Source organism: Simochromis diagramma, unplaced genomic scaffold (genome assembly GCF_900408965.1).
Source record: "Simochromis diagramma unplaced genomic scaffold, fSimDia1.1 OVJJ01000107.1, whole genome shotgun sequence".
NCBI lineage: Eukaryota > Metazoa > Chordata > Actinopteri > Cichliformes > Cichlidae > Simochromis > Simochromis diagramma.
Genome location: NW_024387209.1, coordinates 1,257,162 through 1,283,841, shown reverse-complemented (window position 1 = coordinate 1,283,841; position 26,680 = coordinate 1,257,162). Strand labels below are relative to the sequence as shown.

Here is a 26,680-nt window from a genome sequence, read left to right as displayed (position 1 = left end):
CCCCTCATTTCCTTCTTCAGTAATTTTCTCCACTGTCTGCAGAGCTTAATTTATTTTCTTTCATTGCCTCTTTGGCTGTACCTTCTCTTTTCCAGTACAGGTGGTCCTGGTGCCGGACCGCACATGACCTCCGGGTGTCGCTGTACCGCTGTACTGAAAATAGTCCCCCGCTGTCGGGCCTTATGGAGAAAAGAAGGCGTAATAAAGTTGCCCCTGAATATAAGCCGCCTCCTGCTTGACAGGTCAACCACTTTCTTGTGACAGCAGCAGCTGTTCAGACCTGACCGGCACGCGCTGCTCAGAGGTCTGCTGGAACAACATGTGGAGCTCCTGAAGACATCAAAGTTGTGAGTTTTGAAGTTTCCAGCATGGTAAAGGTCAGGATGAATCAGCTTGTGGGAGACCAGACAGGCCCGCTCATGTCCCCGCTGCAGCTCTCCGTCTACTGGCGCCTCGCTCTAATCTTCTTCTTCACGGCTTTCCTCTTTTTTCTGGACATTTTCACCAACGCTGTAGTCTCCGAGACATGTCGCCATGGCAATGATACTGGAACGTTTGCTTCGTGGCTTGAAAAGTTGGCACCGAACAAGGAGGAAAACCAATCAGCGCTCAGCAAGGTTTTAAAGGACGACGCCGATTGGAGGACAGAGAGCGGGATCCGAGACGTGAGTGAAGATTATTTTCATTGAGAGGTCTGAAGTTGTAACACAGTCATGAATACTGTGATGGTGCAACACCTGGGGATATTTTTAAGTGCGTGTGTCTTATTCCCTTTACTGTTATAGTTATCTCATGGTTTAAAGTGTAGGCCTAAATATAGTTTCAGACACATTAGAAATGAACTGTAATAAAATGAAAAACGTGCAATTAATAAACTTTAGATTTTCTAGTTATATAACTTTCAGTTTTTGACACCACTGAAAGGCCAGCTTGTGGCCTCTTTCACTAAACATTGTTTCAACATTAAATGATCGGTTTAAAGTCTCAGCCAACATGCTAACTGGACAGTAATCTGCATTACATAACAGCAACTCTAGAGATTAACATGGTGTTAATAATCAACTTGAATCTGTTAATGAACCATTTCTGAGGGTAAAGTAAAAAAAGCTAATTTTCTGTAAATTGTCTGTCATTAATCATAACTGAATTTAGCCATGCTTAGCATAAGCACGTGTTGTAATCTTTTTAACTCGTTATAGACATTTGTAGTCATGTCTGGACCTCTATCTAGGAAATCCAAGAAAGGTTTCAGTATTTTTCAAGCACAGAATCAAAAATTTGCTAGTTCCGTCTTCCAAATGCACCTGTTCAACTGCTTGTTAAAGCAAATTTCTGATCAACCAGTGGCAGCAACTCAATGCATTTACGCATGTAGACATGGTCCAGGCAACTTGCTGGGCCAGCACCAAACTATGCATCACAATCGAAAAGAAAGGGTGATTTAAGTGAATTTGAATGTGGTTGTTGTGTTGTGCTCTTCTGGGATTTTCCCCCTCAACCATTTCTAGGCTTTACAGAGAATGGTCTGAAAAACACTGCAGTTTTCTAGGTGAAGAGGAAGATCTTGGAATGTACAGCATGTAGGTGCATTCCTGAATATGTTAGAAGTCACAAATTCTGAGTTCGCAATTGGAATTTTTTTTATGAAATGCCCCTTTAACTTGCATTTCCCACTCGGAAATCCAAAGCAGACCAACATACCACAGATTACTAACCCGGCTGAATAGGGCTGTGCGATATGACCAAAATCTCATATCCTGATAAGGCATTTATCGTCCTGATAACGATATAAATCACAAAAATTTAACATTCTCTGTAAATTCTGTGAATCTCGGGCAGCTCGACTTGCGTGAAGTGTTTCCAGCTGGGCGTCATGTACCTAGAGTCCAGTGTTTTAACCGATGCATGAAACTATAAATTTTTAGACATAAGTTTTAACGGCCGCCGTTTTCTTTGTGAGTATTATTACACAGCGTGCTGTGGGGAAAAGCCTGTTCTAACGTTTGAGTCTAAGGTTTATTTTTTAGCACCTGACGGCTCTTTTTTGCTTTTCATCAGTAAATATTCTGCATCTTCCACGTGATTCAGTTTATTTTGAAAAGTCTCAACAGGATCTTGAGCTTTATTGTGAAAGGTTTATGTGGAAAATAAACAAGCGGACACGCAATGGTTTTACCGTTGTTGTTGCTAATGACAACGCATAAAAACAGGTGCTTGTCCATCTGTAGTGTGGTTATATTAAATATAGGAGAAAGAGAGAACTTTAAGAAATTAATATAGCCACTACAGTGACCATGAAAACGATGAAAAAATATTGCCGTAAACAGTTTATTTTGCGACACCACGGAACAAACAATAGCGTAAAATGAAGCGATAGACGTTTTTATATCGTCATCCGATATATATCGTTATATCGAACAGCCGTACGGCTGAATATAAGTAGCAGTAAAACTGTAAACTTTTAATCTGTGCTTCCACTATTGTGTATTTGCGACTCATTAAATAAGCCATACACAGAGCAGTGACCAGGCTTGATCAATTGATTGATACCTCGCTAAAAACCAAAACAAATCCTGTTTTTTCTAGAATGTTCTAACTCCAGAGTGACCTAACTCCTGAGTTTCAGCATCCGGATTTAAATGTGTCTGAAACCTGACATTTAACCCCTACCTTCTTTAAATCCAGCTATTTTGGTACTGGTTTGTGCTGCAAAAATTGTCATATGTGCCACTATCATTTTAAAGATATTAATAAAAGTTTCTAGAGGTCATCAGAGGTCAGAAAGCTAATGATTGCTCAAATGTTAATGTTAACTAAATTGCTGAGATCAGCATGTGGGCCATCACTAGTAAGTTGTATAAAGTTAACATACTCCATTCTGGAGCAGGAGCTCAAGAAAATCTGACTCTGTCAATGTTACCTAAAAGTCAGGATTTCAGTGCTCCAACAGAGCACTTAGATCATCCAATCACAGGCTCCTAGCACAACCTAGGTCTCGAATGAAGTCGAGAGGAGACCAGGCCTTTGCAACCGTGGCGCCCAGACTCTGGAATAACCTCCCTGTTCATATTCGTACTGCCGAGTCTATCCAGTCTTTTAAATCACGTCTTAAAACGTATCTTTTTACTTTGGCCTTTGATTCTAACTAGTTGGCTGTTCTAGCTTATTGTGTTGTTACCTATTGTGTTGTTGTCCTGTTTTATTGTTTGTTTTAATTGTCTCATGTTTTTACTGACTGTGAAGCACTATGGCCAACACTGTTGTTTTAATATGTGCTATATAAATAAATTTTGATTTGATTTGATTTTTGATTCAGTTCTTATTCAACTAGTAAAACACATCCAAACTGATTATGGCCAAGTTAATAAACCCCCACAGCTACACGTACACGTCATGTCTCTCATTGTAAACAGAAAAGTTAATCTTTGTGAAACTTGTTTCATTGCATCTTATATTTTGGTTCTCTGAGTGTATTCTGCACTTAAACATCTATATTTGCCTGTGTGTGTGTGTGTGTGTGTGTGTGTGTGTGTGTGTGTGTGTGTGTGTGTGTGTGTGTGTGTGTGTGTGTGTCAGTCAGTGTGTGGTTGGACAGACTGGTTGTCTTATGGTCAGATGCTCTTCATGACTGGTCTGCTGCTGGGATCTCTGTTTGGAGGAGCCATATCTGACCGGTACAACACAACACTTGACAGTCTGTAATACACTACTGGTCAAAAGTTTGGACCTTATATTTTAGATTCTTCAAAGTAGCTACCCTTTGCTTTATTGACAGCGCTGCAAACCCTTGGCTTTCTGTCAATAAGCTTCATGATGTAGTCACACTTCACAGGTGTGCCTTGTCAGGGTTCATTTGTGGAATTTATTGCCTTCTTAATGAGGTTGGTACCATCAGTTGTGTTGTGTAGAAGTCAGGTTGGTACACAACTGGCAGCCTAATTTGACAACTGTTAGCATTCATATTATGGCAAGAACCAATCAGCTAAGTAAAGCAAAACAACAGTCTATCATTACTTACTAAAGGTCAGTGGGTCCAAAAATTTGCTAAAACTTTAAATGTGCTTTGCAAAAGCCATCAAGCGCTACAATGAAACTGGCTTACATGAGGACCGCCCCAAGAAAGCTGCTGAGGATGAATTCATCCAAATCACCAGCCTCAGAAATCACAAGTTAACAGCACCTGTGTAAGGGCTATTTGACCAAGAAGAGAGTGATGGAGTGCTACACCAGTTGGCATGGCCTCCACAGTCACTTGATCTAAACCCAATCGAGATGGTATGGGATGAGGTGGACCGCAGAATGAAGGCAAAAGGGCCAACAAATGCTCAGCATCTCTGGGAACTCCTTCAAGACTGTTGGAAAACCATTTCAGGTGACTAACTCATGAAGTTCATCAAGAGAATGCCAAGAGTGTGCAAAGCGGTAATCAAAGCAAAGGAAGAATCTAAACTTTTTGAAAAATCTAAACTATAAAACATGTTTTGAGTTATTTCACACGTCTTTGTTCACTACATAATTCCATACGTGTTTATTCATAGTTTGACGCCTTCAGTGAGAATCTACAATGTAAATAGTCATGAAAATAAAGAAAAAACATAAAAAATTAGAAGGTGTGTCCAAACTTTTGACTTGTAGTGTATATGTCAAGTTTAAGTTAAAATAAACATTAGTCATTACTCATCTTCAAACAAGAAAAATCTCGCTGATGGTTTCTGTGCAGGTACGGAAAGCGTCCAGTACTGCTGATTTCTATGTGCGTGCACGCCGTGTGTGGCCTCGTTCCTGCTGTCTTTCCTCAGCCACTCCTCTTCCTTATTCTTCGCTGCCTGACTGGAATCTGCTGCTGCTGCATCAACATCTGCGCCTTCAGTTTAGGTAACACAAGAAACCTAAAAGCATGATTAAAATGTTGTATCACACATCTACTTTCATCCCGTTATATTGAGCTGTGGTCTTCATTGGACATTTTCTGACCATTAATAAGTTAATTAAAGAAAGTCAGTTAAATGTATGAGTATCCAACTTCAAAATGTATTTAGAAGTGTCTCACAAAGTATGTTGGGGAGCCTGCAGTGTTTTGTGAGAGCTGGAAGGTGGTTCGTTATCAGACAGCCCTCAGTGGGCTTTGGGTCACTGGCTGGATGTTGACTTTAATTGGACCGTGGTGGGACATACTTACATAAGGCTGATAAAAAGCACGTGTTCCAGATAAAGCCATCTTGACCAGGTTGAGGCCTAATGAAGCAGGATTGCTTCCAGCAGCTTCCTAACCTTTGACCCCTACAGTGTTATGTGCAGACTGGAGGAAGCAGTCTATTCCTTCAGCTTTGATTTAATTTAGCAGCTAGCCTTTACATAGTAAGTCATGGACCCAAAGTGTAGGAAGACTCAGGGTCTTATAATTTAGCTAATTCAATATTTATTGTATTTATTGTATTATATTTCTATTCATTGCTTCAGCATTTATTGTCAGTTCTGACCTCCCAGCCCATTGTTCCTCAGTGGGCTGGTTTCAGTCATTATGCAAATGCACTGTTTATAAGATTGGGGAAACCTGCAGTCAGCTGAGACTGAAGAAGTCACTTGGATGAGTGACGAAACGTTTCTCCCACAAAACGCTACGTCCAGATGAACAGAATCAACTTTTGGAGGGGTACCTTTAACACTTTTTAAATGATCACATTTTGTAAGTGGTGTTTTGGGTCAAAGAAACAAATACACAGAGACAGAGATTTGGTTTATTATTCATTGTTTATTATTATTAGCAGTTAATTTTATCTAACTCTAATTACCTTAGCTAACTAAGGTAAGTCATTATGTTTAAAGATGACTCTATGGAGACTTTTTATTATAGATTTATTATCTTTTTCCTTATGCATGTTATCTGACAGTGCTGTGTGCTAAAGATGAGTTTTAAATTATGAGATAAATGTATGTATATTTAAGTTGGCCAATCAGAAGGAAGTGGGCATTTAGGGACTGGAGCTAAAACAGTTGGGCTTCAGCAAGGTTCAGTATAACATAAAGAAGGGTCGTTTTTAAATAATAAATCACGTAAAGCTACTCTAATAAATCTTTAGAAGCTTTGGAGAGCAAGTTCACATTGAAGATAGCACTGAAACCTGCAGAATTTAAATTGTAGACTGTTTTAAACTGTTTGCGTTGCAGCAGTGGAGTGGACTCCCCCTGATTCTCGGCTGTGGCCGCCGGCTTTCCTGCCATTCTGCTTCAGCCTGGGGACAATGGGTGGAGCTCCTTTGGCCTGGCTCAACCCTACCTGGACACGTCTGCACCTGTCACTGGCTCTGCCTCAGATCATTTGTCTGCCACTCTACCTGTAGGCCAGCACACCTGTTCACCTGTGGTAGCCTCATTTAGACCGTTAATAAAGGAAGCAATAACAGTTTTTCTCCTTCAAGTTCAATCCCAGAGTCTCCCCGATGGCTGTTGTTAAAGAAGAGGACAGATATCCTGGACCGTTACCGGAGCAACAGCCCTGCAGATAACCAGCGCTTGGACCTGGTAAACAAACATTTGCCTCATTTCAAATCATAAATGTCTTGTGTTAACAAGTAGAATTATTCCTTATTATAACCCAGCTCCTCTTTGTGCTAGTTTGATAATGTTTAACAGCAAGATATAAAGAAACAAATGGTCTTCTAAAATAAGTTGGAAAATGGTCAACAATAGATGGAAAGGTTATGTAATGAGAAAGGTGCATTAAAACTTCTGCCGTCACTCTTTACGATGCTCTTAAAAGAACATCTCAAAGAAACTAACTCTATCAGAGGTAAACTGGAGAGGGGTCGACCACTGTTTATGAATTCTGTCATCTGTGGTCTGTAAAAAGGCTGTAGAGCTTTGGTGTCTATGACGTCTTGTAGCACTAATGTGCAGGAACACTGCTTAAAACCATTGTTTGATGGATTGAGGCTGACCTGACAACCACCCTCTGGTCTGACCAGAATCTGAGATTCTCTTTGGAAATTATGGTCTTCTGGGACCATACTGCTTATTATCAGCTCACAGTTTAAATCACTGATGATAGGGGAGGGAGTAGGTGGGTGGGGGTGTTAGTATCACATGACAGCTGTCTGAATGACAGCCTGAACATGCTGTCATTCAGACATGCCTATTTGAGCGAAGGCCTTGCTTTCTTCAGGAAGACAAAACCACGTCGTACTCGTACTCCAGCAGCGAAGAGTCCAGATGTTAAACTAGCTGAACCCTGAAAACATTTGAAGAATTTTTCTACTGAAAACTACAAAAAACAACAGGCTCCAAACTCATGCAGGGGGGAAAAAATTGCAGCTGCTTTTCGGCACAGCTATTACATAACAGGGGATTCAGTGTGGTGAAAAACATTCCCTGTATCAGCATTTTTGAATGTGTTGGCATCAGAAACACAGACTAACAAATCGATTGTTCTCATGGGAGTTTTTTTTTTCAAACATTAGGTCAAAAAACAAACAAACAGTTTTGAATCAGCAGCTGGATCATTTGTAAGTGCTTCCAAGCTGATAGCCACCGAATCAGTGATTTTTGTACAGTAACTTAAAATTCAAAAATTTACAGCTGGTTCAGGTGGGATATATATATATATATATATATATATTTTTTTTTTTCTCTCTATATCTCCTACCCCTTGGGTCTATTTTCAGGAAACATGGGATTTCTTTCCACTGCTACGCCGATGACTCCCAGATTTATTTCCCACTTAAAAAGATAAATGGCTTCTCAGTAGACCCGCTGCTCAGATGCCTTGATGATATAAGGGCCTGGATGGCTTTGAACTTTTTACATTTTAATGAACAGAAAACAGAAGTGATGGTTTTTGGTGGCGCTTCTGAGGCCACTATTATAGATCTTGGTTCACTGGCACAGTATGTTAAACCAGTCATCACTAATCTGGGAGTTAAAATAGAGGCAAATCTTAAACTTGAAAGCCAGGTCAGAGCTGTTGTAAGATCTAGCTTTTTTCATTTGAGGGAATTAGCCAAAATAAAGCCTATCTTATCGAAACAGCATTTTGAGACAGTAATCCATGCCTTTGTTACTTCTAGGCTGGATTATTGTAACGCACTTTATTTTGGGGTTAGTGATGCGTCCATTAGGCGCCTGCAGGTTGTGCAAAATGCTGCAGCACGTCTTTTAACTGGAACAAAAAAGTTTGAGCACATTACCCCAATTTTAATTTCACTCCACTGGCTACCTGTACATTTTAGGATTGTTTTTAAAATTCTCTTATTTGCTTTTAAATCTCTTAATGGCCTGGCCCCCCCCTACCTCTCGGAGCTACTACAACCATATACACCTCCCCGTTCCCTTAGGTCCGCCAATCAGCAGCTCCTTAAGGTACCAAAAACTAAGTATAAATCTAAAGGTGATCGTGCTTTTGCTGTAGTTGCTCCAAAGTTGTGGAATGATCTACCCTTGCATGTTAGGCAGGCCTCTTCTCTCTCTGAATTTAAAAGTCTTCTTAAAACATATTTATTCGCTGAAGCCTTTGGCATTGATTAGAGGGGTTGATTCAATTTGTTTTGACATGTTTCAATTTATTTTAGTTTTTTAGTTATTTATTTTATCTTATCTCATTTTAATTTTCTTTACTTATGCTTTTAGCATGTACAGCACTTTGTGAACTCTGGTTTTATGTTAAAGTGCTTTATAAATAAAGGTGGTATGGTATATATATATATATATATATATGTGTGTGTGTGTGTGTGTGTGTGTGTGTGTGTGTGTGTGTGTGTGTATGTGAATAAACATATATAAAATAATCCAGCTGTGTTTGTGTGCAGCTGTTGGACTCCGCCTGGTCAGACTTGCAGAAAGCCACCGAAGCTCAGAGAGAAGACCCTGTGACTGGAGATCATGCCTCCAGTGACATAATCCACTTGAAGCACCCAACTGTCCTGATGCGATTGTTTGTCATGAGCTGTGTGAGGTACCTACTGCACACGCTCCATATGGGACACAGCCCTTTATAACAAAGATAAATAAACATATGAATATTTTCACATCAAATTATTAGATTTAAAGCCACAATATTTGGATAATTATATCTCATATTAAATATATTAGATAAAATTTTTAACTATTCGTAATATAGTTGTATAATAGAAGACAATTAATCAATTAACGTGGTACGACAAAATGCCCGTGTAACGAAATCCGTTTGCGAAATGCGTTTCGCTGTTCCACGTGAAAGACTTATTGTTGTTGCAGTGCGCTATTTTGTGTGCTTTTTGTTTTCAATTAGCCTGTCGTTCATTCATAATGGGACCGGCATAAGGCATAAATATGAGCGAGTTTAAAAAAAATGTTAAAAAAATATAATTGCACAGTGTACATACGTACATTAATTAACGTAAATGTAAGTTTTAGTTTTAATGTTTAGAATTAAATTCCATGTTATGTACATGTACGTATGTGTGCATGCAAACGTATGCTTTCTTCAGCCTCCACCAAGAACTTCGTCTTCAGCCAGCATCGCCTCACTCAAAAGGCGAAGGAAAAAGGTGCTTCGACTTACGAAAATATTGACTTACGTAAGACCCTCTGGAACGAGTTAATTTCATAAGTCGGGTTCCACTGTATATATATGTATGTGTGTGTATAGATAGATAGATAGATAGATATATGAATCTTTTAGTATTGCATGCAGAATAATTTGTAAAACTGGAATTAGGGAGTTTAAGGAACGAGAATAGACTGTTCTCAATAAGTCTGAGCCTCCTCTTGTTTGTGGCCAAAGGTAACAGGGTTATATAATACATAAACAACCGGTGTGAAGTAACAGCATTTCGTCATCAGGGACCTTTGGTTTGTGTGAGTTATAACACCAGGCACACAGGAAAAATAAGCTGATATCATTAAAAGTCCTACACTTGAGTGAGTGTTTGATGGATAAAAGGCTGCTGAGGGTAAATTTGTATTTACTAATTTCTATTTATACGGAAAACTGTAAAACAAAATGGAGGGAGTGCAATACTCTGTGTGCAGTACAACCAAACTGTGGTTAAGTATGAGCAACAAAAAAACCCTTCAATATGTTGAGTTAAACGTTTACAGGTTTATGTCAAACAAACCTTAATCAGAAACGTTGTCACAGTTTTGTTTTAAAATTCATCATTGTTTAAAGTGTTCACTTACAAGTCCAGAGGAAACCTTGATAGATAAATTAATTAATTAATTAATTAATAAGGTGAAAGTGAAATAAAAAAAAAGAAAATTCACAAAACAAAATACTGGTAAATAAATACAATAAAATAAATAAATAAGGTGAAATAAATAAAATAAATGCAAATCCATCAAACAAAATAAAGGAAAATAAAATAAAAGGAAAATAAATAATAATAAAAGTGCAAAAATTAAAATTCACAAAACTAAATATTGGTAAATTTAAAGCATAATAAAATAAATGAATAAATACATAAATAAATGTCCTGTCATCCTCCAGCGCGGCATCAGCTTTGACATACTATGGAATTTGTTTGAACATCGGCTCATTCGGTGTTGGCGTTTACTCTGCCCAGTTCTTTTCCGGGCTATCAGAAGCTCCCTGCTTGCTTGTCCCATTGGTTCGTCTGGGACGCCGGCCAATGAGCATGCTCGCTCTGTTCCTCAGTGGAGCTGCCTGCTTCGTGTCGTTACTCCTGTCCAGGTACAATGGTGAGTGAGGAAGTACTTATCCGCATTTTCAGTATTTTAGGTTAGTTCATAATAATTTTTAAGAGACATTAAATATTAAATTAAATTAAACTAAAATGAACACAACATTAAATAAAAACATTAGAAAAGCACCTGTTCTTAGGTTTCTATTCTTGAACGCCATAAGAGGAGACTGTGTTAAAAGCTCTTGATGACAGTTGCTCTTTGTCCCAGGCAGTCGATTTATTTAATCTGTATCAATATTTTTAGTGGGAGAAAATACTGGTATTTAATATTGGTAGAAAAACACAACATTAGTGGGAGTAGGTGGAATCATTCTATATGCAGTTTGCAGCCTCCAATCAAATCTGACCACCATCTCTGAGACTGGTACTCTGATACTCTGGTGCAGGTACGCCGATGCTGGTTATGAGTCTGGCTCTGTTGGGGAAACTCTGCGTCCTGGCTGCCATCTTTATCTCCACTCTGTACAGCATTGAACTGTTCCCCACTGTGGTCAGGTACAAAACAACACAACACTCTTTAATGCAGGTTTTCCACAAGCAGACATTCCTCTAATGTTCACTTGAGCCTGGCTTCAAACTTAAAATGTCCAGATTTACTGCAAAATAAACATGTTTATAACCTGTTTAATTTACCTCTTTCTAACAGCCTTATGGGGGTGGAGGTACATGTCTTATAACGCTTGTATTAAAAATTAGCTGTTTTTTAAAAACAGGGGTGTGGCCTCTTTGACTGACAAGTAGTAAAGACACAGACAGCTGTAACTGCTAGCTGTCTGCTAAACTTCACTTAAGCTAAGCAGTCTGTGGACTGGACCCCTGGAACAAGGATGGATCAAGGATGGTAACCGGTTCTGCTGTTACAAAGTGTTTGTGTTATGAGCCACGGCAGATGTTGTCCTTACCAAAGCGAAAATATCAGTCAGATTATAGTTTTCTGTTTTTTGACAATTTGGTTACTAAATAGTTGTGAACTGAAATCTACCCATCATCTTTTTCACGTACACAGACGAGCAGTTTCTGGAAACTAAACATCAGTTTAACAACATGTATCTTCTGTATGAAACTTCTCTTTTGTTGCATGGTGAACCAAGGGCACCATAAACCCCGTCCAGTTGTACACATTAGTTAGCCTATAGAGGTATGATTTAACTTGAAAGCAAAAGTTGTAAGGTTGGTTTACTCTCATTAAGCATATATTTCCACAGCATCTGCTTCTTACTTCCAATACTTAGTTGAACGATTTGTTTATGTATGATCTTCTAGCTGATATTGAAGTCTTGCAAATTTAATTGGTCCTATTGGTTTTTGAGCTACTTTTCATCTGAGATTAGATGTTGAGATGTTGGGGCAATTAAACAGCATAGCAGAAATCTTCTCTAGCCATTGTTCAATAAGAGTATATATTTTTTTGTTTTTAAATCCAGGCAACGCTGTTTATCACTGGTCAACCTGTCTTTCCGGCTCGGTTGCCTGGTCAACACCCTCGTCCCCGCAAACCCTGACGGAGCAATCTCCTTGGCTGCTATGGTTATCTACAGCAGTGGACCAATCATATGCTGTGGACTGTGCCTGCTGCTGCCGGAAACCAGTGGTGTCCCACTTCCTGACTCTGTGGCGGACTGCAACAGGCAGCTACAGCCCCACCAACGTGCCATGGATGCGCTCTGGAGGACAGAGTGAGTTTTGGTCGTTTTGGTGGCAATAACTTTCTTTAACGTTCTTATTTTTTTAAGTAGTTTACAAAAACCAGTAATAATGGCTGTAAAACCCAGAGATGTACATTTGTTTTTCAGAAAAACAGCTACATTTGTAAAATACAAAGAAATATAAAGAAATAAAATATATGACATCACATGTGAGTTGCCTGGCTCGTTCACAGCATCTCATGCTGTGTGATTTTTCAGGACACTGGTGAGCAGCCAAACCAGCAAAGTGGAAACGTTCCCTGTGGAGAAAGACAGCACAATTTCAGCACTGCTGATATGAATGCAGCCGACAGCTTTCAGTTACTGCTTTGATATTAATTAGACCAAAAACAAACATGAGTTCATGTTAGAGAAACTTCATACTTTGAAAATACCAGCCGGCAGGTTGAAATTATTCCCTCTTAGAGGATGTTGGAGGATTTCCAAGACTTGAAAGGAGGTGTGTTTTATTCTTATGCTGTTTTTTTTTTTCTATTTGTTACCACTTTGCGTTTTTATTATTGTGAAAATAAATTTAACCAAATGCTGATTTCCTTTTATGTTCGTTAATCAGCAGTTTTGGGTTCATTCATTGTTTTATGAGTGTAAAAAGACATTTTAAGTTAGAGTTTTGAAATAAGTATGCTTGAACCAGTGCTGTGCATAATCATAATCTCTATTTAATGAGAATCGTTTAGATTTGGTTTTTACAGGGATTTCTCTGACTCTTTTAACAATGTTACAAACTGTAAATGATAACATCCAGAAATACTTAAAACTCATCCATCTCTTTATTTCATTCTTATCCTGTTTTTGTACTCAATTAAGGGGAAAAAAGGACATATTTGAAAAATGGTCATATTTAGTGGTTTCCTTGTTCTCTTTTTGTTAGCTTTATGTAGCGTTTCCAGTCTTTTTTTTTGCCACTATCCCAGTTTTACATGTTGTAAGTATCAAACTCAAAATCAGACAATATATTTATGGCCAAAGACCACAAATATATGCTTGTATACACAAAAAGACAATACTTAGTTCCACACTACCAAGTGTACAATGCAGGTTTGAGCTTCCACTAATGGATTCTGCTGCATCCCATTGGCCCATTGAGTACCATAGATGTGCTGAGTACACAAACTGTAGTAACTAGTTGTTGTTACAAGTACATTCTCTATGTTATCCACTATTCCAGGAGATGCCACTATTTTCCCATGTTTCATTTGTTGGTCCTGTCCCAGACATGTGAATGTCACATGCTTTGTAGGAACACATTTTGGTTTGCTTGGAGTTTTCTCAAAGAAACAAAGAGAGACAGAAGCAGGGTGTTATGAAGTGGAAACAATAAACAGCTGAAATGTGAAGCTGCCAATAAAGTTAAAAAAAAATAAAATAAAAAAGCTGTTTCATGTTAAAGGAGCCACAAGGGTAACAAGTAGGTTTAGAGTATCTTCATCATCTCTAGTATCAGTTTCTCTTAGATTTAAAACTAAAAACAGACAAAAACAACAAAAATGTAGATTTCAGATGTAATTAAATGTTTTTAACAACTGCAGGTATGTTACAGTATTGTGCCTTTGTTGTGGGTGTTAATCTTTAAATGTGTTTTTTTTAAATAAATTTGTGCAAATATAATTGACCATAACAGGAGCAGACACTATGACACTATGTATTATTATACACAGTAACAAAATCATAATAGTAAAAATTATTGTATTATTGTAAACAAGTTTGTGATAAAAAAAAATAATATTGTTTTTACTTTGATGTCATTGACAACGACTTTAAATAAATGTGACTATTTGTGATGATGTGAGGGATTTCAGTAATGTAATGTTTTTCTGTGAGATTAAGCAGGAAATATTCAAATGTCAGCCCAGTTAGCTTTTTTTTTTTTTTTTTTAAATTTCTGTTGTTCTCTCTGCATAAAAACAAGCGCATATTTTAGAACACATAAGGTTTATTAATATTTGCATAGGATCCAAACAGTACATTGTACTGCAGCTATGAAAAAGCCCCCCCCCCCCCCCCCCCCCAATACCCACCCACACCACAATTATTAATCTGAAGACATTGTTAAGATTAAAACATTAGCAGATCCCTAAACTCATACTTTAAATGTCATTTTAAAAAAGTGCAAAGTGAAGAAAAACAAAATATTTAAACCTATATGCATATTAAACTCCTTAAAAATTCCTTCATCCACCTTGTAACCCGCTCCATTTAACATTATTACAACATCATGTGTAACCATATTTACATGCAGAAAAAAAAAAAAAAGAACAAGGGTGCAGCAAAGTCAGTATAACCATCTCCACGATAATTGTAACACATTGACTTAAAGAGCTAAAGAAAGTGCCTAACAGTTGGTGTTGAAATTTACAGCCCCTTAAAGTTCCCTGATCACAGCAGCTGACAGTTAAATTTCAACTTTTTGTTCAATTTTTAGACTTTACAGCAGTTTTGGTGGTGCCACTGATCTTAAAATATCAAGAGTTTAAACTATAAAAGAAACTAAACTAAACTAAAAGAAAAACAAACAAACAAACAAACAAATGCTTCTCTTGGCAGCCAGCCTTTAGGCAACCAGCCTAAAGTTCCCAATCAATTTCAAACTAAATGTAAATAATAATAATTATGATGATGAAACTAATAATCATAATAATAACAATAATAATGGAATAGTTGATTTCATTTAATCCAAGTGGTTGTCTTTTTGTGATTCAAATTTGTACCAAGAAACAAACAAACAGTGGTACTTCAATATTAAATGTGAAACATTTGAAATGGTTAAAAATGGCAGTTAAAATATTTTTGTGAAATATGTCAAAATGTATTTTGTCTGACAAATGTTTCAAAATTTCCAATATTACATTTACTATGTGAAAAACTGAAGGATTATTAATTCATTTACAAATATATTAATGCAGTGGAGTGTTTACGCCTAACAGAACAACCACGTTCCAAACTCATTTTACCCAATATTGGTTCTTTCAGATGTTTTTCTGTCAGACACCCAGAGAGTAGTATCAATATGTAACAAAGTTTGCAGGAAAGATCCCAACCCGACCATCTTCCAGTTGCCCCTCCCACCAATCATACTGGGAGTCGGTCTTCGTGATGACAGTGATACGGTCGCCTGGAACAAAGCTGAGGTCACCTGGCTGCTCCCCTGCAAAGGGGTGTGTCGCTGTGACAACCATCAGCCCAGTGGCTCCACCCTCTGATGATCCCCAATCTACAATTAACAAAAACAAAGAAAGTAAAACAGAAACAAAACAAACATTTGACAAAAGCAGATTTAATTTACTGCAAATTCACTGTTTAACATAGGTCTGATATATTTATGTTGTACAATTCAGAATATTAATATTTATTTACAATAACACATAGAAAACAGATGTTGAAACAGACATTTTACTATTTCATGAAAAAAAGCTACTTTTGAATTAGTTACGAAACAAAAGCTGAAATAGTAAGGGTTACTAAAAAGAAACAGCTGGAGGCACATTTTTCATCTAATTAGATCATGAGAAAATCTCATTCTCTAAATTACATAAAAACATCAAAAGTTTAAGAGAATCTGGGAAAAAATTAAGGGACAAGGCTGAAAATCAATATTGGATGCCTATGATCTTCAGGCCCTCAGGTGGCAGTGCTGTCATGGAAATCACTGCATGGACTAAGGAACACTCACTGTGCCATCCACAAATCTGAACATAATTCATGTCTTGTCTAGACCAAAGTTAAATTGAAGGGGATCGAGGCAGAGTAGAAAACTGTTTTGTGGTCAGACGAATCCAAATTTGAAATTCTTGAAATTCTAGTGCATGGGCACTACAACCTGGGAACTTAAGAGAACTTTGATAAACAGGCTCCTTATCACTATTTAGTCCAAGAGGTATGGGGGTACATGAGTGCCTTTGGAACCGGCAACTTGCACATGTGGAAAGGCACCATCAGTGCTGAAGGTATCTAAAAGTTTTAAAGCAACATATATTTTTACACATTTTATCTAGACAATGCTAAACCTTGGGGGAAAAAAAAGACTCAGCACTACTGAGCAGCTAGAATCTTCTACCAGGCAATACATTGCCACAATTCCTAGTTTTATGGACTACTGTTAAATGAAGAGGTGCTGCCATCAAATATAAAATGTGCTCATGTTTTTTTTTTCAGTTTAAACATTTGATGTGTTTTTTATGCTTTATTGTGAATAAAATATGGGTTTATGAAATTTGCAGATCATTTCATTTGACTTTTATTTACATTTTGCACAGCACCTCAACTTTCTTGTTAACTAGACTAATTTTTTGTGTGAGATGTGTCAAATATTCATACCGTTCTTCTGAGAGTTTCTGGAGGCAAACTGACCTGAAAGAGAAACAAAACATCAATTTGAGTCACGGCTAATGAATCTGGAGAAAATTAATCTACAGCTGTGAAAACATTAATAAAAATAAGTTCTCAAACAAGAAATATGAAAGACTAATGCTCTTTTTCCATCTTCCTCCATTAAAATTTATTCATTAGTGTTTAAATAAAGAGCTTATTTAAAATAAATAGCGCTGCAGTTTAAGTTGCAGATATGTGCTGTGAACACTAGATAGAGCTGCAGCCCCAAAGTTGATAACAATATATTAATGTGTTTATCACTGCACAAGCAATCATACTGACTTACATTAATTTGCTGAAGACTCACTGACCTTAAACCACGTCTTCACCATAAAATTAATCATTTACCTTGGAGGACTCTTTTATCAACACAAAGGGGTCAGGTCCCCGCAACGTAGCCGTTTGAACAGGTGTGTGTCGCCGAAGTATGCACACGCACATACGTACATACACAAAACACTAGGATTATTAATGGGTTTTGGTACTGGCTGCATCAAGGTCGTGGGTTAATAACAGACTTGAATACACGCTGTGCCATGTGACCACATGAAGATACAAAACAAGGTAAATACAAATGGGAGACAAAATTACTGAAAACGATGCTAAACAACCACATGGAGAGTTGACAAACTGAAAGAAAAGGGATACAAAATGAGCACGAACAACTTTTGTTCTTTTTGTTTTGCATCAGTTTAACCATTTCTCGAGCAAAAAAAACCCAGGATGTTGTTAAGCCGTCCATTACAACCACAATGCCGTGCTAAACAATTATGAAGGGACACAACTGACCACAGAAACACAATACGGCCACAAAAGGCATGGAAATCTGCCTGAAATGGGACGCAAAATGGTTTAAAACAAAATGACAACAAAAAGGATTAAAAAAAAAAGAAAAAGAAAAATGACAAATTCTGACTATAATAAGATGCAAGCAAAAACCCAAAGAAAAGAAAAATATGTTTGCACTAATTGGTTGATTTGAATTCTCCAGACCCAAAACCAGTTACTAACATGGGCAATAAAACCAAGTCAGAGGCCTCTGAGTTTGAAAGTGAGCTCAAGGAGTCACAGCGGTCCTCACAAAATGACAATGAAAGAAAGAAAAAAAAAAAAAAGAATAGCTGGTAAGGAGTAAGTAATGAAAGTTAATGTAAAACTCACTTGAGGTTTCAGATTTATAGACAGAGACACTTGGGTAGAGAGTGTTTTTAGTCCTTACTCCAGCTCCTGTACTCAGACACATAGACGCAAAAACACACAGACACACACCCCATTACAGACAATTTCGTCCATAAATTAATAGCACCTGAACAGTTGTATTTCTGAGCTTTACCGGCACTGGCTGCTGACACCTCGGAGTAGCTTGGTGGCTTTGACTGGATCGGAGCTGGTGGTCTGGCTGGGCGAACGGATGACTGGGGACAAACACAAATGTACACTTTATGTACTGCATATTAGATAAAGGCAAAAAATAAATAAATACATAAATTAAAAAACAGACAAAAAAATAAATAAATTTAAAAAAAAAAAAAAATCACATGACATTCAGTATAACAGTCACTGAGCTACACTTAATTTGTGTCTCCATTGTTTGTTTGTTAGGCAAATGCGTAAACCACTACACTATTGAGCCACTATGTAAAAAATAAAGCACAATAATTGTCAGGGTATTTTAGGTGGATGCTAAACTGCATACTGCCTCTATTCCAACAGCATGGCTTTGTATTAGAAAAATCTGTGTGCTGAACTGAGCTGCCTGCACTCACCTACCCTTTAGTGAGCACACTGGAAACTATTTAGGGCATCTTTTGAAACCATCCTCACTTCACACATAGCTGCCTTTCCTTTTTGAGTTAAGCTTTTGGTTTGCGTACCCTAGTTTGCAAGTTCTTGCTTGTCCAGTCGGTGGTGTAGGCCTCAGTGTAGACATCTAGGATGTGGTAGAGGTCATAGCACTCTGACGGCGGTTCCACATCACCATTCAAAATGGCAGATGCGCGGATGTCTTGGGAGTAGAATCTGCAACAACACTACTGGATTAAAGACAAGCACTTGTTTGGAAAAGACAGAACTAGTTAAACTTCTGACATGCAGCAGATTGATTCGTGTTTTTTCCCCCCATACTTGCGGTTGGTTTCTTTGCGTTCAATGAGGCAGGATCCCTCCAGAGAAATACCTGCAAACAAACCTCTGGACCTGCAGTAGGTGTACACAGCTGCAGTACTCCGCAGAGCCACATCAGCCTCCACGTTCCTAACAAGCAGAATTTATTCTATTGATCAAACTGGCAAAGGTGAAGTTTAAATGGTCAAGTAAAATTTCAGAATTTGAAAACATTAACACCTAATGACCGGTTAATTAGCACTGGTGATATGTTTCACAGAACATGATCCTGGGTCCTATGCTCCTATGCTCTTTTTAATTTTAAAAACATTTTTTCTGCACAAAAAAAAAAAAAAAAAAAAAAAAAAAGTTTTTCCAAGCACAGATTTGTTTTACTGGATGAAAAAAACAAAACAAACAAGAAATAAATAAAAGCAAAAACCAAACAAACCAAGCTGCAACTTGGTTCATAACTACTCCCCCCCCCCAAAAAAAAAAATCAAATAGCAAAATAAAAAACTGCAAAACTTGTTTCAATGACCAATAAATCTGTGTTCCAGCTTTTGTGAGTGAAGTTATAGCTTTTTATTGGCTGTTATGACTATTTAGCAGTTTGTACCTCTATAATGTAGCTTGCTAGTACAGTTAGCTGGCGCTAGTTGATACCTTAGCTTTTCAATCTCTCATCCAAAGATGGCCACTTCTGGTTACAAAACCCCAGCATAGTATAGGGGAATTTATATTTAAAAAAAAAATAAAAAAATAAAAAAATCACAGTCCTTGGTTTCTCCAAGGACCTGCAGTCTTCTTTAGGTTTATTTCCTGCTGTGTCTGTAAAACTATAGCTGGTTGCGGGTTATTCAATCACTGTGTATGTGACTAATTTCATAGTACCATATACACTCAAACATAAACTAACTGTAACAACTGACCATCTTCTTCAAACAAATTCAGCTCTGGCTACCATTTGTTGTCTGTCTGTAACATTTATTGAGAATGAACCGACTGACATGTAACTCGCCACGCCCACAAACACCTGCCAATACATGAGCACCAAAACCGGTTAACCCACCCTGAAACCACCTTATTCTAAAATTAACCTCAATATCTTAATTGGCCTCTAAAGTAAATTACGGGTGATTTTTTTCCCCACCTCAGACAGTTTGGCTATCTGCTTCAGGCCTCAAAACACAAACTGTCATTAAATGTCTCATAAATCTCTAAGCAGAATAGGACAATCAAACCTAAGCTGTAATTTACATAAACAGAAAGCATTCAAGGCAATTAAAAGACAGACAGACAGATTGTGTTAGGAGAGGTGGGGAGTAGACTCACCTTCCAACAGGTCCCACGGCGACAGTGGCGTTCCCGCCAAGCGTCAAGTTCCCACCCTTTGTGAAGGCTTCGACGGCCCTCCGGTAATTCAGGATGATCACCAAGTCTGACACCTGAGGGGGGACCAGAAATTTAGCTTTTACTTCTGCTTTCCAAAAAGGGATGTGGTGCATTAAAGGACAAATTGACATCTCAGTGATGCAAACCGCTGCATTCACAACCTTTAAAAACACTATTGATATATTTTTGGCAATTATTGTGAACCCCTAAATTCAACACAAATACAAATGTTTCATCTTGGAACGCAAATCAGAAATCAAATAAATAAAATTATAAGATTTGGGATTATACCTCCACCCCGATTTCGAAGCCTCCACCCAGACCAGCGATGCCAATAGCTGAAGGTGCTGACCAGCCTGCAGAAACAAAAACACACAGAATAAAGCTCAAGCATGGATAATATTTATGGCTGAAGCCAGGATGGATTATTCACACTGACAAGAGCTGGACTGTAAAGAATGGCTTGGCCTACTGCTGGCGCCAGTGTTTTCAGATGTGGTGAACTGCTCCTTTAATGTGAAAATCCAGAAAACCAACAAAAGAGCCTGAAGAAGAAGAGCAGGGGTGGTGGCACCACTCATTAAGGCCCGTGTGACCCTCGGTGGGTTCTGGCACCACGACAAACTCAAACATCCGCCACCGCCAGACCAGTTCACTGACATCAAACGCTTGACGTGTCAGATGACTACAGCACACTCCCAACACTGCAGGGAGGCCTGTTTTTTAACCGCAGGAGCCCAAAATGTCACAAGACAAAACAAAACAACAAAAGGATTATTGAGAGACTCAGGAAGATCAAAAACAGCAAAAACTGAACCAAATAAGAAGAAAAAAACAGGACAACAGGCAAACAGCAGCAAATCACAAGAATTGCTTTGTAGACTGCGGCTAAATCCATGATTAAAAACCAGCTATTATTTCCTCCTCCAACATGACACCTCTGCTGTTGAACTCTCTTTACCTTACTAATAAAGAGTACAGACTTTCTAGAACACATAAAAAAAAATGTGTACTCATCTTATACTTTGTGACAATCAAATAACAGAGGAATAATAATTCAGTCACTCAGATCAATCATGCAGATAAATTCCAGAAGCAACATGTTTCTACAAACATACAAAGACTTTACTTGGAAGGGTAACAAAAGTATACTACTGTCAAAATGCCATCTACAATCGATTACAATCTTTTTTTTTTGAAGTTCAGTTGCTTTGTACAACTGTTACATCACACAGACACATGCTAAGAGATAAGAGCATATAAATTCCAAGAATTCCACTACAGTTTTAGCACAGAGTTCGTGGACTGTCCTCGTAGTACTGCACAGCAAGTAATTTTCCTCAGATATTTGGATTTGAAATGTTCCAAAAAGGTGCCAACAGTACAGACATAGACCAGGGTTCAATTGGACTCCAATTAGCTAACATGAAGCCTAGCAGACAGCTAGTAGCTACAGCCACTGTGCCACTATCAAAGAACCCACCGTGGCATAATAATGCAAACTTTAAGCCTTTACACAATTTAAACTGGTGATTTTATAATTCACAGCACTAAAATTGTATAAAGGGGGGAATTAGCTATAAAAACCAAATCTACTTTTTGAAGCAAGCTGTAAAAATGTTAAATTCTGTTGTAAAATGTCTTCAATTTCTCCAGACTTTTGGTGCTTATATCCTTCAGACAAATACAAGCTTGCAAAACCATATTTATTTTGTGTAGAAAAACAAACTGTTATATCCACAAGTAAAAACAAACAATAGAGGACTCAGAATCGTGCTTTGCGGAACACCATGCTAGTACTGCTGATGCCTCAATAGCATTTAATTTTTTTTTTCTGGAATAGCTTAATTTCTCAGAACTGGAGTTTGATGCTTGTGAGTGAATCATTTTATTTGTCAATGAGGCTGAAGTGCTGGTTGGAAGGAGCAAAACAATTGTGGATTGATCGAGCAAGGCTTTTTTCTATCTGACAGATGAAAAAAAGAAAGACAACATAAGTCTCCACATATTTTGGCATCTGGTGACTTACCTGAGCAGCCTTCTTAATTAAAGTTTATATTTTTTGAAACACACCGACAGTTGCCTGTGCAAAATTCCAAACCTTTACAGAGCATGGAAGGAGTGGTGATCTTACGTCTGTCAGGAAGCCTGGCGATTACTACTCCGCTGCCTCCTCTGGCTGTGATCATGAAGCCTGCCTTGATGACGGAGATGATGGCCAGACCCTCAGCCTTAGCTATTACGTGAGCTACAACAAAAATATGGTAGAGTACACACTTTTAGCTACACTACAGTAAAATACTTCACATTTTAAAATATATTAGAAAACCCAAGTATTTAAAGAGCACTGGACTAGCCCTCAGTACATAAAGCTGACAATATGACAGGTTGTTACCGGGGATGAGTTTGTCTGGTCCATTTCTGCTGGAGATCTCGGTGAAGTCTCTCAGGATCTTGGCAGCTTTCTTGGCCTCAGACTTCAGGTTGGATGGGATTGGGTTACTCACTGCAAACACCCAAATTACATGGCTCATTAAAGGCATCAGCAGCTCATTCAAAGCTGCCCCCTTCCACCCTACCCTCCTCAACAGCTTGAAAAGTTATCATCCTGGCAACAAACCGAAGAGTAACATTCATCAATGAGCTCACTGTTCACTTTAATTGATCTTATCTTATCTCCATCTGCAGCAAACAAACTTCCCATTACGCTTTTACTGTGAGGCTCAAAAGCTCATTTATGCTGATAACTGGCACGTTATTTTAAGGGACATGTTTACTTATTAGAAAAAAAAAAACAATCATTTTGCTCACGGCTGAAACTAGCTGAAGAGGAACATTCAGTCCAGAACAAGAAGAAATAAGGACAGATATGAGCTTTTGTGACATAAAAGGAATTCCCTTTTTACGCAGCTTCCTGGCCAATAACTAATCCATTAGTGTAATGTCAGCAACACTTTATTCAAAGAAAATATGTGCATATCCAAATAAACTTCCATTAAGGAGGACTACCCAATTAATGCACTGAATATTTTCTTGCCCCTACTTTCTATATTTGGATTTATTTACCTTAAAATAGAAAACAGACAAAACTTCTGTAACTGCAGTGGTAAAAGCAAATTTTCAAAAGTTTTTTAGAACATAAATATTTGTGTAGTTAAACCCTCATTAATTTTTACATTTGTGTGTAACATTTATAAAATGTGATTTTCACAATATCAAAATTAAGTCTATTATTTAAATATATAAATTTTAAACTACTAAATTTGTTCACAGACAAAAAAAGAGAACATATCTGAAATATAAAGAGATTTAAATAAAAACAATATTAATATTTTTTCTAGTATTTAAAGAGATTTAAAACAAGTCTTAAAACGTATTACTCTTAAAACATTAAAGTCTAAAATATATTAAGTATGAAATAAAATATAATTAAAATATTAAATACATTAATAAAAAGTCAAAAATGTTTTGATTATTTCAGAGAAAACAAATAACAAATATAACAAAATATCTGAAAATAGAATCTCTTTCTCATATATAGTATAACACACACACACACCCCTAATGATTTATCATAATATTAATTGATGGATGCCTAAACCTGTAGATGATAACACATATGACACATAAGTCTGCAGGTGCAGAACCTTTTCATTCTTTTCCAGAAAGAATTAAATGAATCATTCACACATATATATCATTATGATCATGTTTTATTCTCTACCAAGTCATGGGGATTCTTTGAACTCTTATTTGAAAACAGCAGCTCAGTGTTCACATTTAAAATATATATTTTTTAAAGTTAATACCAGAAAATGAATTTGTATTTCTGCTTTTGAAAACAGTAAGAGATTAATTTTCTTCCCATTTTCTCTGTATTTGATTTTTAAGATTAGATGACTCTTCTTCAGGTCACACGTCATAAGACTTTCCAGGAAATCTCTGCAGTCAGAGTCAGAGAGCTGTGACCAGTCTGCCGACATGCCAAAATGCACTCCTGCTGCAGCAGCAAATTCCTGACACATGACACAGCCTGAACAGCACATCCAAACGTGCCGCTGACCAACAACACGCCAACATGGCCAAGTGCTCCTGCAGCATCGCCTAGACTCCATCACAGCCTGCAGCACTGATGGAGAAAACACCGACTCCGAGAAACCACCCAATCCTCCATTCTGAACGTGAATCCAGTGGCTTCAGTTAGACTCCACAGGGCTAGCACTGAGGTGGTGTTAGTTATAGCCATCTTTCAGACAGAATCTACCTGTGTATGGAAGTTCTATTGCTCTTTTTAGACAATTCTAGTCAATCATGCAAGTTTAATTAGTGTCTAAGGAGGTTGAAACATTCCTTTATGTTCTTGTTGGTCAGAAGTTCTGGTAATTAGACTGTGATCATCTACATAGAAGTTTGACTCATCTTTGGAGCGGTTATACAGGATTTTAATTGGTTTTTTGGTTGGCTATGGGTGTTCCTTATGCCTGCAACAATGTTCCTTTGGACTTTAAGATGGTACAGTTTGTTAAAGAGATGTCTAAATAGGTCACTAGGGAGGTTTCCAAAGTCACTGCATGTCAACTGATGATCTGTGATTTCCCTGTGATTTGCTCATAAAAATGTTGAAGGGGTAATTTCAAGTCTTTTCAAGCCTTTCAATTGAGCTATTTTTAAATAGCTATATCTAGAGAACTATCTAACCTATGTCATTCAAATTTTTAATCAAAATATTTATTACTATGACATCAGGAATATGGCATTTTGAAAATGTAGCTGAAGTCCAACATAAAATTTTGAGACCTTGGATTAGTATATGGCTTACAGGAAGCTTAAATTCCACCATGTGTGTCATGAACTAGATCATGTTATATATAAATTTATCATATTTTAATAGGTTCTGCATTACTTTTGATATACTTTTGATATACTTGACAAAAAAATAGCAAAACAACAGCTTTGTAATTAAGTTTAGTTTTGGTGTTATTTATAATGGTCATTGCAACATTGCAACATCTATCCACAAACCTATCTAGTGAGATAGGTATGTGGATTAGCTTGATTAATACAATGAGAGAGGCTACAGTTACCACAAGTGGGCGTAGGTATACAAGGAGTATGACATCACAATTGCTCACAACAACAAGGTAAATAGCTTAATGTGAACACGATGCTTTGATGTAGGATAGTAAAACACAGTTATGATGGTCAAGCTGGGAATGTTTCTTGGTTTGGTCAGTTCTCTGGCTGTTCTTTATGATGGAGTTCCTCTTAGTAGTTTCTAGTGGTTTATGGTTTTGATCCATGCTATAGTCATCAGACAGGATTAACTTGTCTTGGTTAGTTAGTCATTAATAAGAACAGTCAGATTTTTGGCAGAAGTCCTTTAGGTTTTAGTTACTTAGGAGCTGGGTTGTCTTTAAAGAGGTTTTAGATGTAAATGAGGAGCTTTTCCTGGGAATTAGCGCAGGTTTCTTGCTTCTGTTACCTCCACAAGGAAGTTCTGATTATTTTTCACAAGATTCTGGTCACATATGACGAGGTCCAATGGCAATAAACTAGTATAATTAATCTTATTAATTTCACTCGTAACATAACAAACCCAGCAGCACAGAGAAGCAGTCACTCACAGCTGATTAACAGCTAACGATAGCCCATTAACACTAATGAGATGTCACAGATTCTCCACAACATGAGCAACCCTACCCAACCCAATCCAGCCCAACCTAACCTAACCCTATGGCCAAGGCCAAAATAGGCAGCATGTAAGTTTAAACAAAATAAATAAATAAATAAATATATATATATATATATATATATATATATATATATATATATTTTTTTTTTTTTTTTTTTTTTTTAAATGTCTGAAAAATATCTTTAAAAAACCCCCAAACAAACTGTCAGATGTCTTGTAAAGTATGCTTTTTTTGTGTACACATATTTTAATAAACAAATATTTATTCCCCTAACCCACATCTCCCTCTGCCCGTGACCCTCTGGGGGGTCCTACTCTTCAGTTTGGGAGCCAGAAAAACTAAAACTGCCGTTTATAAGGGAGTAAACATTAAACTGTAAGAACGTTTCCTGGTAAAACTGGTCTTCTTTTACTAAACCTAACCCTGTAGGTGTACAGGTAGAACAGACCTGAAACAGCAGACACACACATAAAACAACTCCTTGCGTACTTAAATTACTTTTTTATCTTTAACTTACTTTTTTTTCTTGTTTCTTCTCTGTCAGTTTGACTGACGACAGGTAAGCAGTACAAGCCTCTTCACTTCACTTCCGCTTCACCTGACGCTTCTCACAGCCGGAAACTGCGCGCGCAAAAACTACGTAAAGGAGAAGCTCTAAGCGGAGGCACGTGGTTAGGTGAGGGCAGTTGGAACTGTGTCGGTTTGCTGTGTGAAGGCTGGTGCTCTCTATCAACTA

General features: G+C 37.6%; 2 protein-coding genes across 5 annotated transcripts; one reads left to right on the top strand and one right to left on the bottom strand.

Moving 5' to 3' along the window:
* The first annotated feature begins 250 nt into the window (after window positions 1-250).
* On the top strand, window positions 251-16,405 carry LOC120746292 (solute carrier family 22 member 13). Of its 2 annotated transcripts, none has more exons than XM_040051727.1 (10): window positions 251-665; window positions 3,577-3,674; window positions 4,721-4,875; window positions 6,169-6,337; window positions 6,420-6,522; window positions 8,802-8,947; window positions 10,463-10,674; window positions 11,066-11,174; window positions 12,104-12,355; window positions 12,584-16,395. In XM_040051727.1, the coding sequence occupies exons 1-10, from the start codon at window positions 369-371 to the stop codon at window positions 12,663-12,665; spliced, it is 1,623 nt and encodes a 540-aa protein (XP_039907661.1). In that variant the 5' UTR covers window positions 251-368; the 3' UTR covers window positions 12,666-16,395. The 2 variants fall into 2 exon arrangements, with proteins under 2 accessions (XP_039907661.1, XP_039907662.1); XM_040051728.1 differs by having other exon boundaries at window positions 557-665; window positions 3,581-3,674; window positions 12,584-16,405.
* sh3yl1 (SH3 and SYLF domain containing 1) lies at window positions 15,030-26,680 on the bottom strand. 3 transcript variants are annotated; one of them, XM_040051743.1, is made up of 11 exons: window positions 26,458-26,675; window positions 22,647-22,757; window positions 22,386-22,499; window positions 20,543-20,607; window positions 20,192-20,304; window positions 18,878-19,006; window positions 18,628-18,772; window positions 18,087-18,168; window positions 17,915-17,980; window positions 16,700-16,732; window positions 15,030-15,596 (listed from the first exon to the last, which is right to left on the bottom strand). In XM_040051743.1, coding segments are annotated over exons 1-11 (1,068 nt in total). In that variant the 5' UTR covers window positions 26,459-26,675; the 3' UTR covers window positions 15,030-15,387. The 3 variants fall into 3 exon arrangements, with proteins under 3 accessions (XP_039907677.1, XP_039907679.1, XP_039907680.1); XM_040051745.1 differs by having other exon boundaries at window positions 26,463-26,675; XM_040051746.1 differs by lacking the exon at window positions 17,915-17,980 and having other exon boundaries at window positions 18,060-18,168; window positions 26,462-26,680.

Excerpts from the sequence above, each read along its gene's own strand:
- sh3yl1 (XM_040051743.1), bottom strand. Across the intron at positions 22,500-22,646 it reads ACCAGACAAACTCATCCCCG|CTCACGTAATAGCTAAGGCT; the intron begins GTAACAACCTGT and ends TTTTTGTTGTAG. Across the intron at positions 18,773-18,877 it reads CGCAAAGAAACCAACCGCAA|ATTCTACTCCCAAGACATCC; the intron begins GTATGGGGGGAA and ends GTGTTGTTGCAG.
- LOC120746292 (XM_040051727.1), top strand. The coding sequence starts at position 369 with ATGGTAAAGGTCAGGATGAATCAGCTTGTGGGAGACCAGACAGGCCCG. Across the intron at positions 666-3,576 it reads CAGAGAGCGGGATCCGAGAC|TCAGTGTGTGGTTGGACAGA; the intron begins GTGAGTGAAGAT and ends TGTGTGTGTCAG. Across the intron at positions 12,356-12,583 it reads GATGCGCTCTGGAGGACAGA|GACACTGGTGAGCAGCCAAA; the intron begins GTGAGTTTTGGT and ends GTGATTTTTCAG.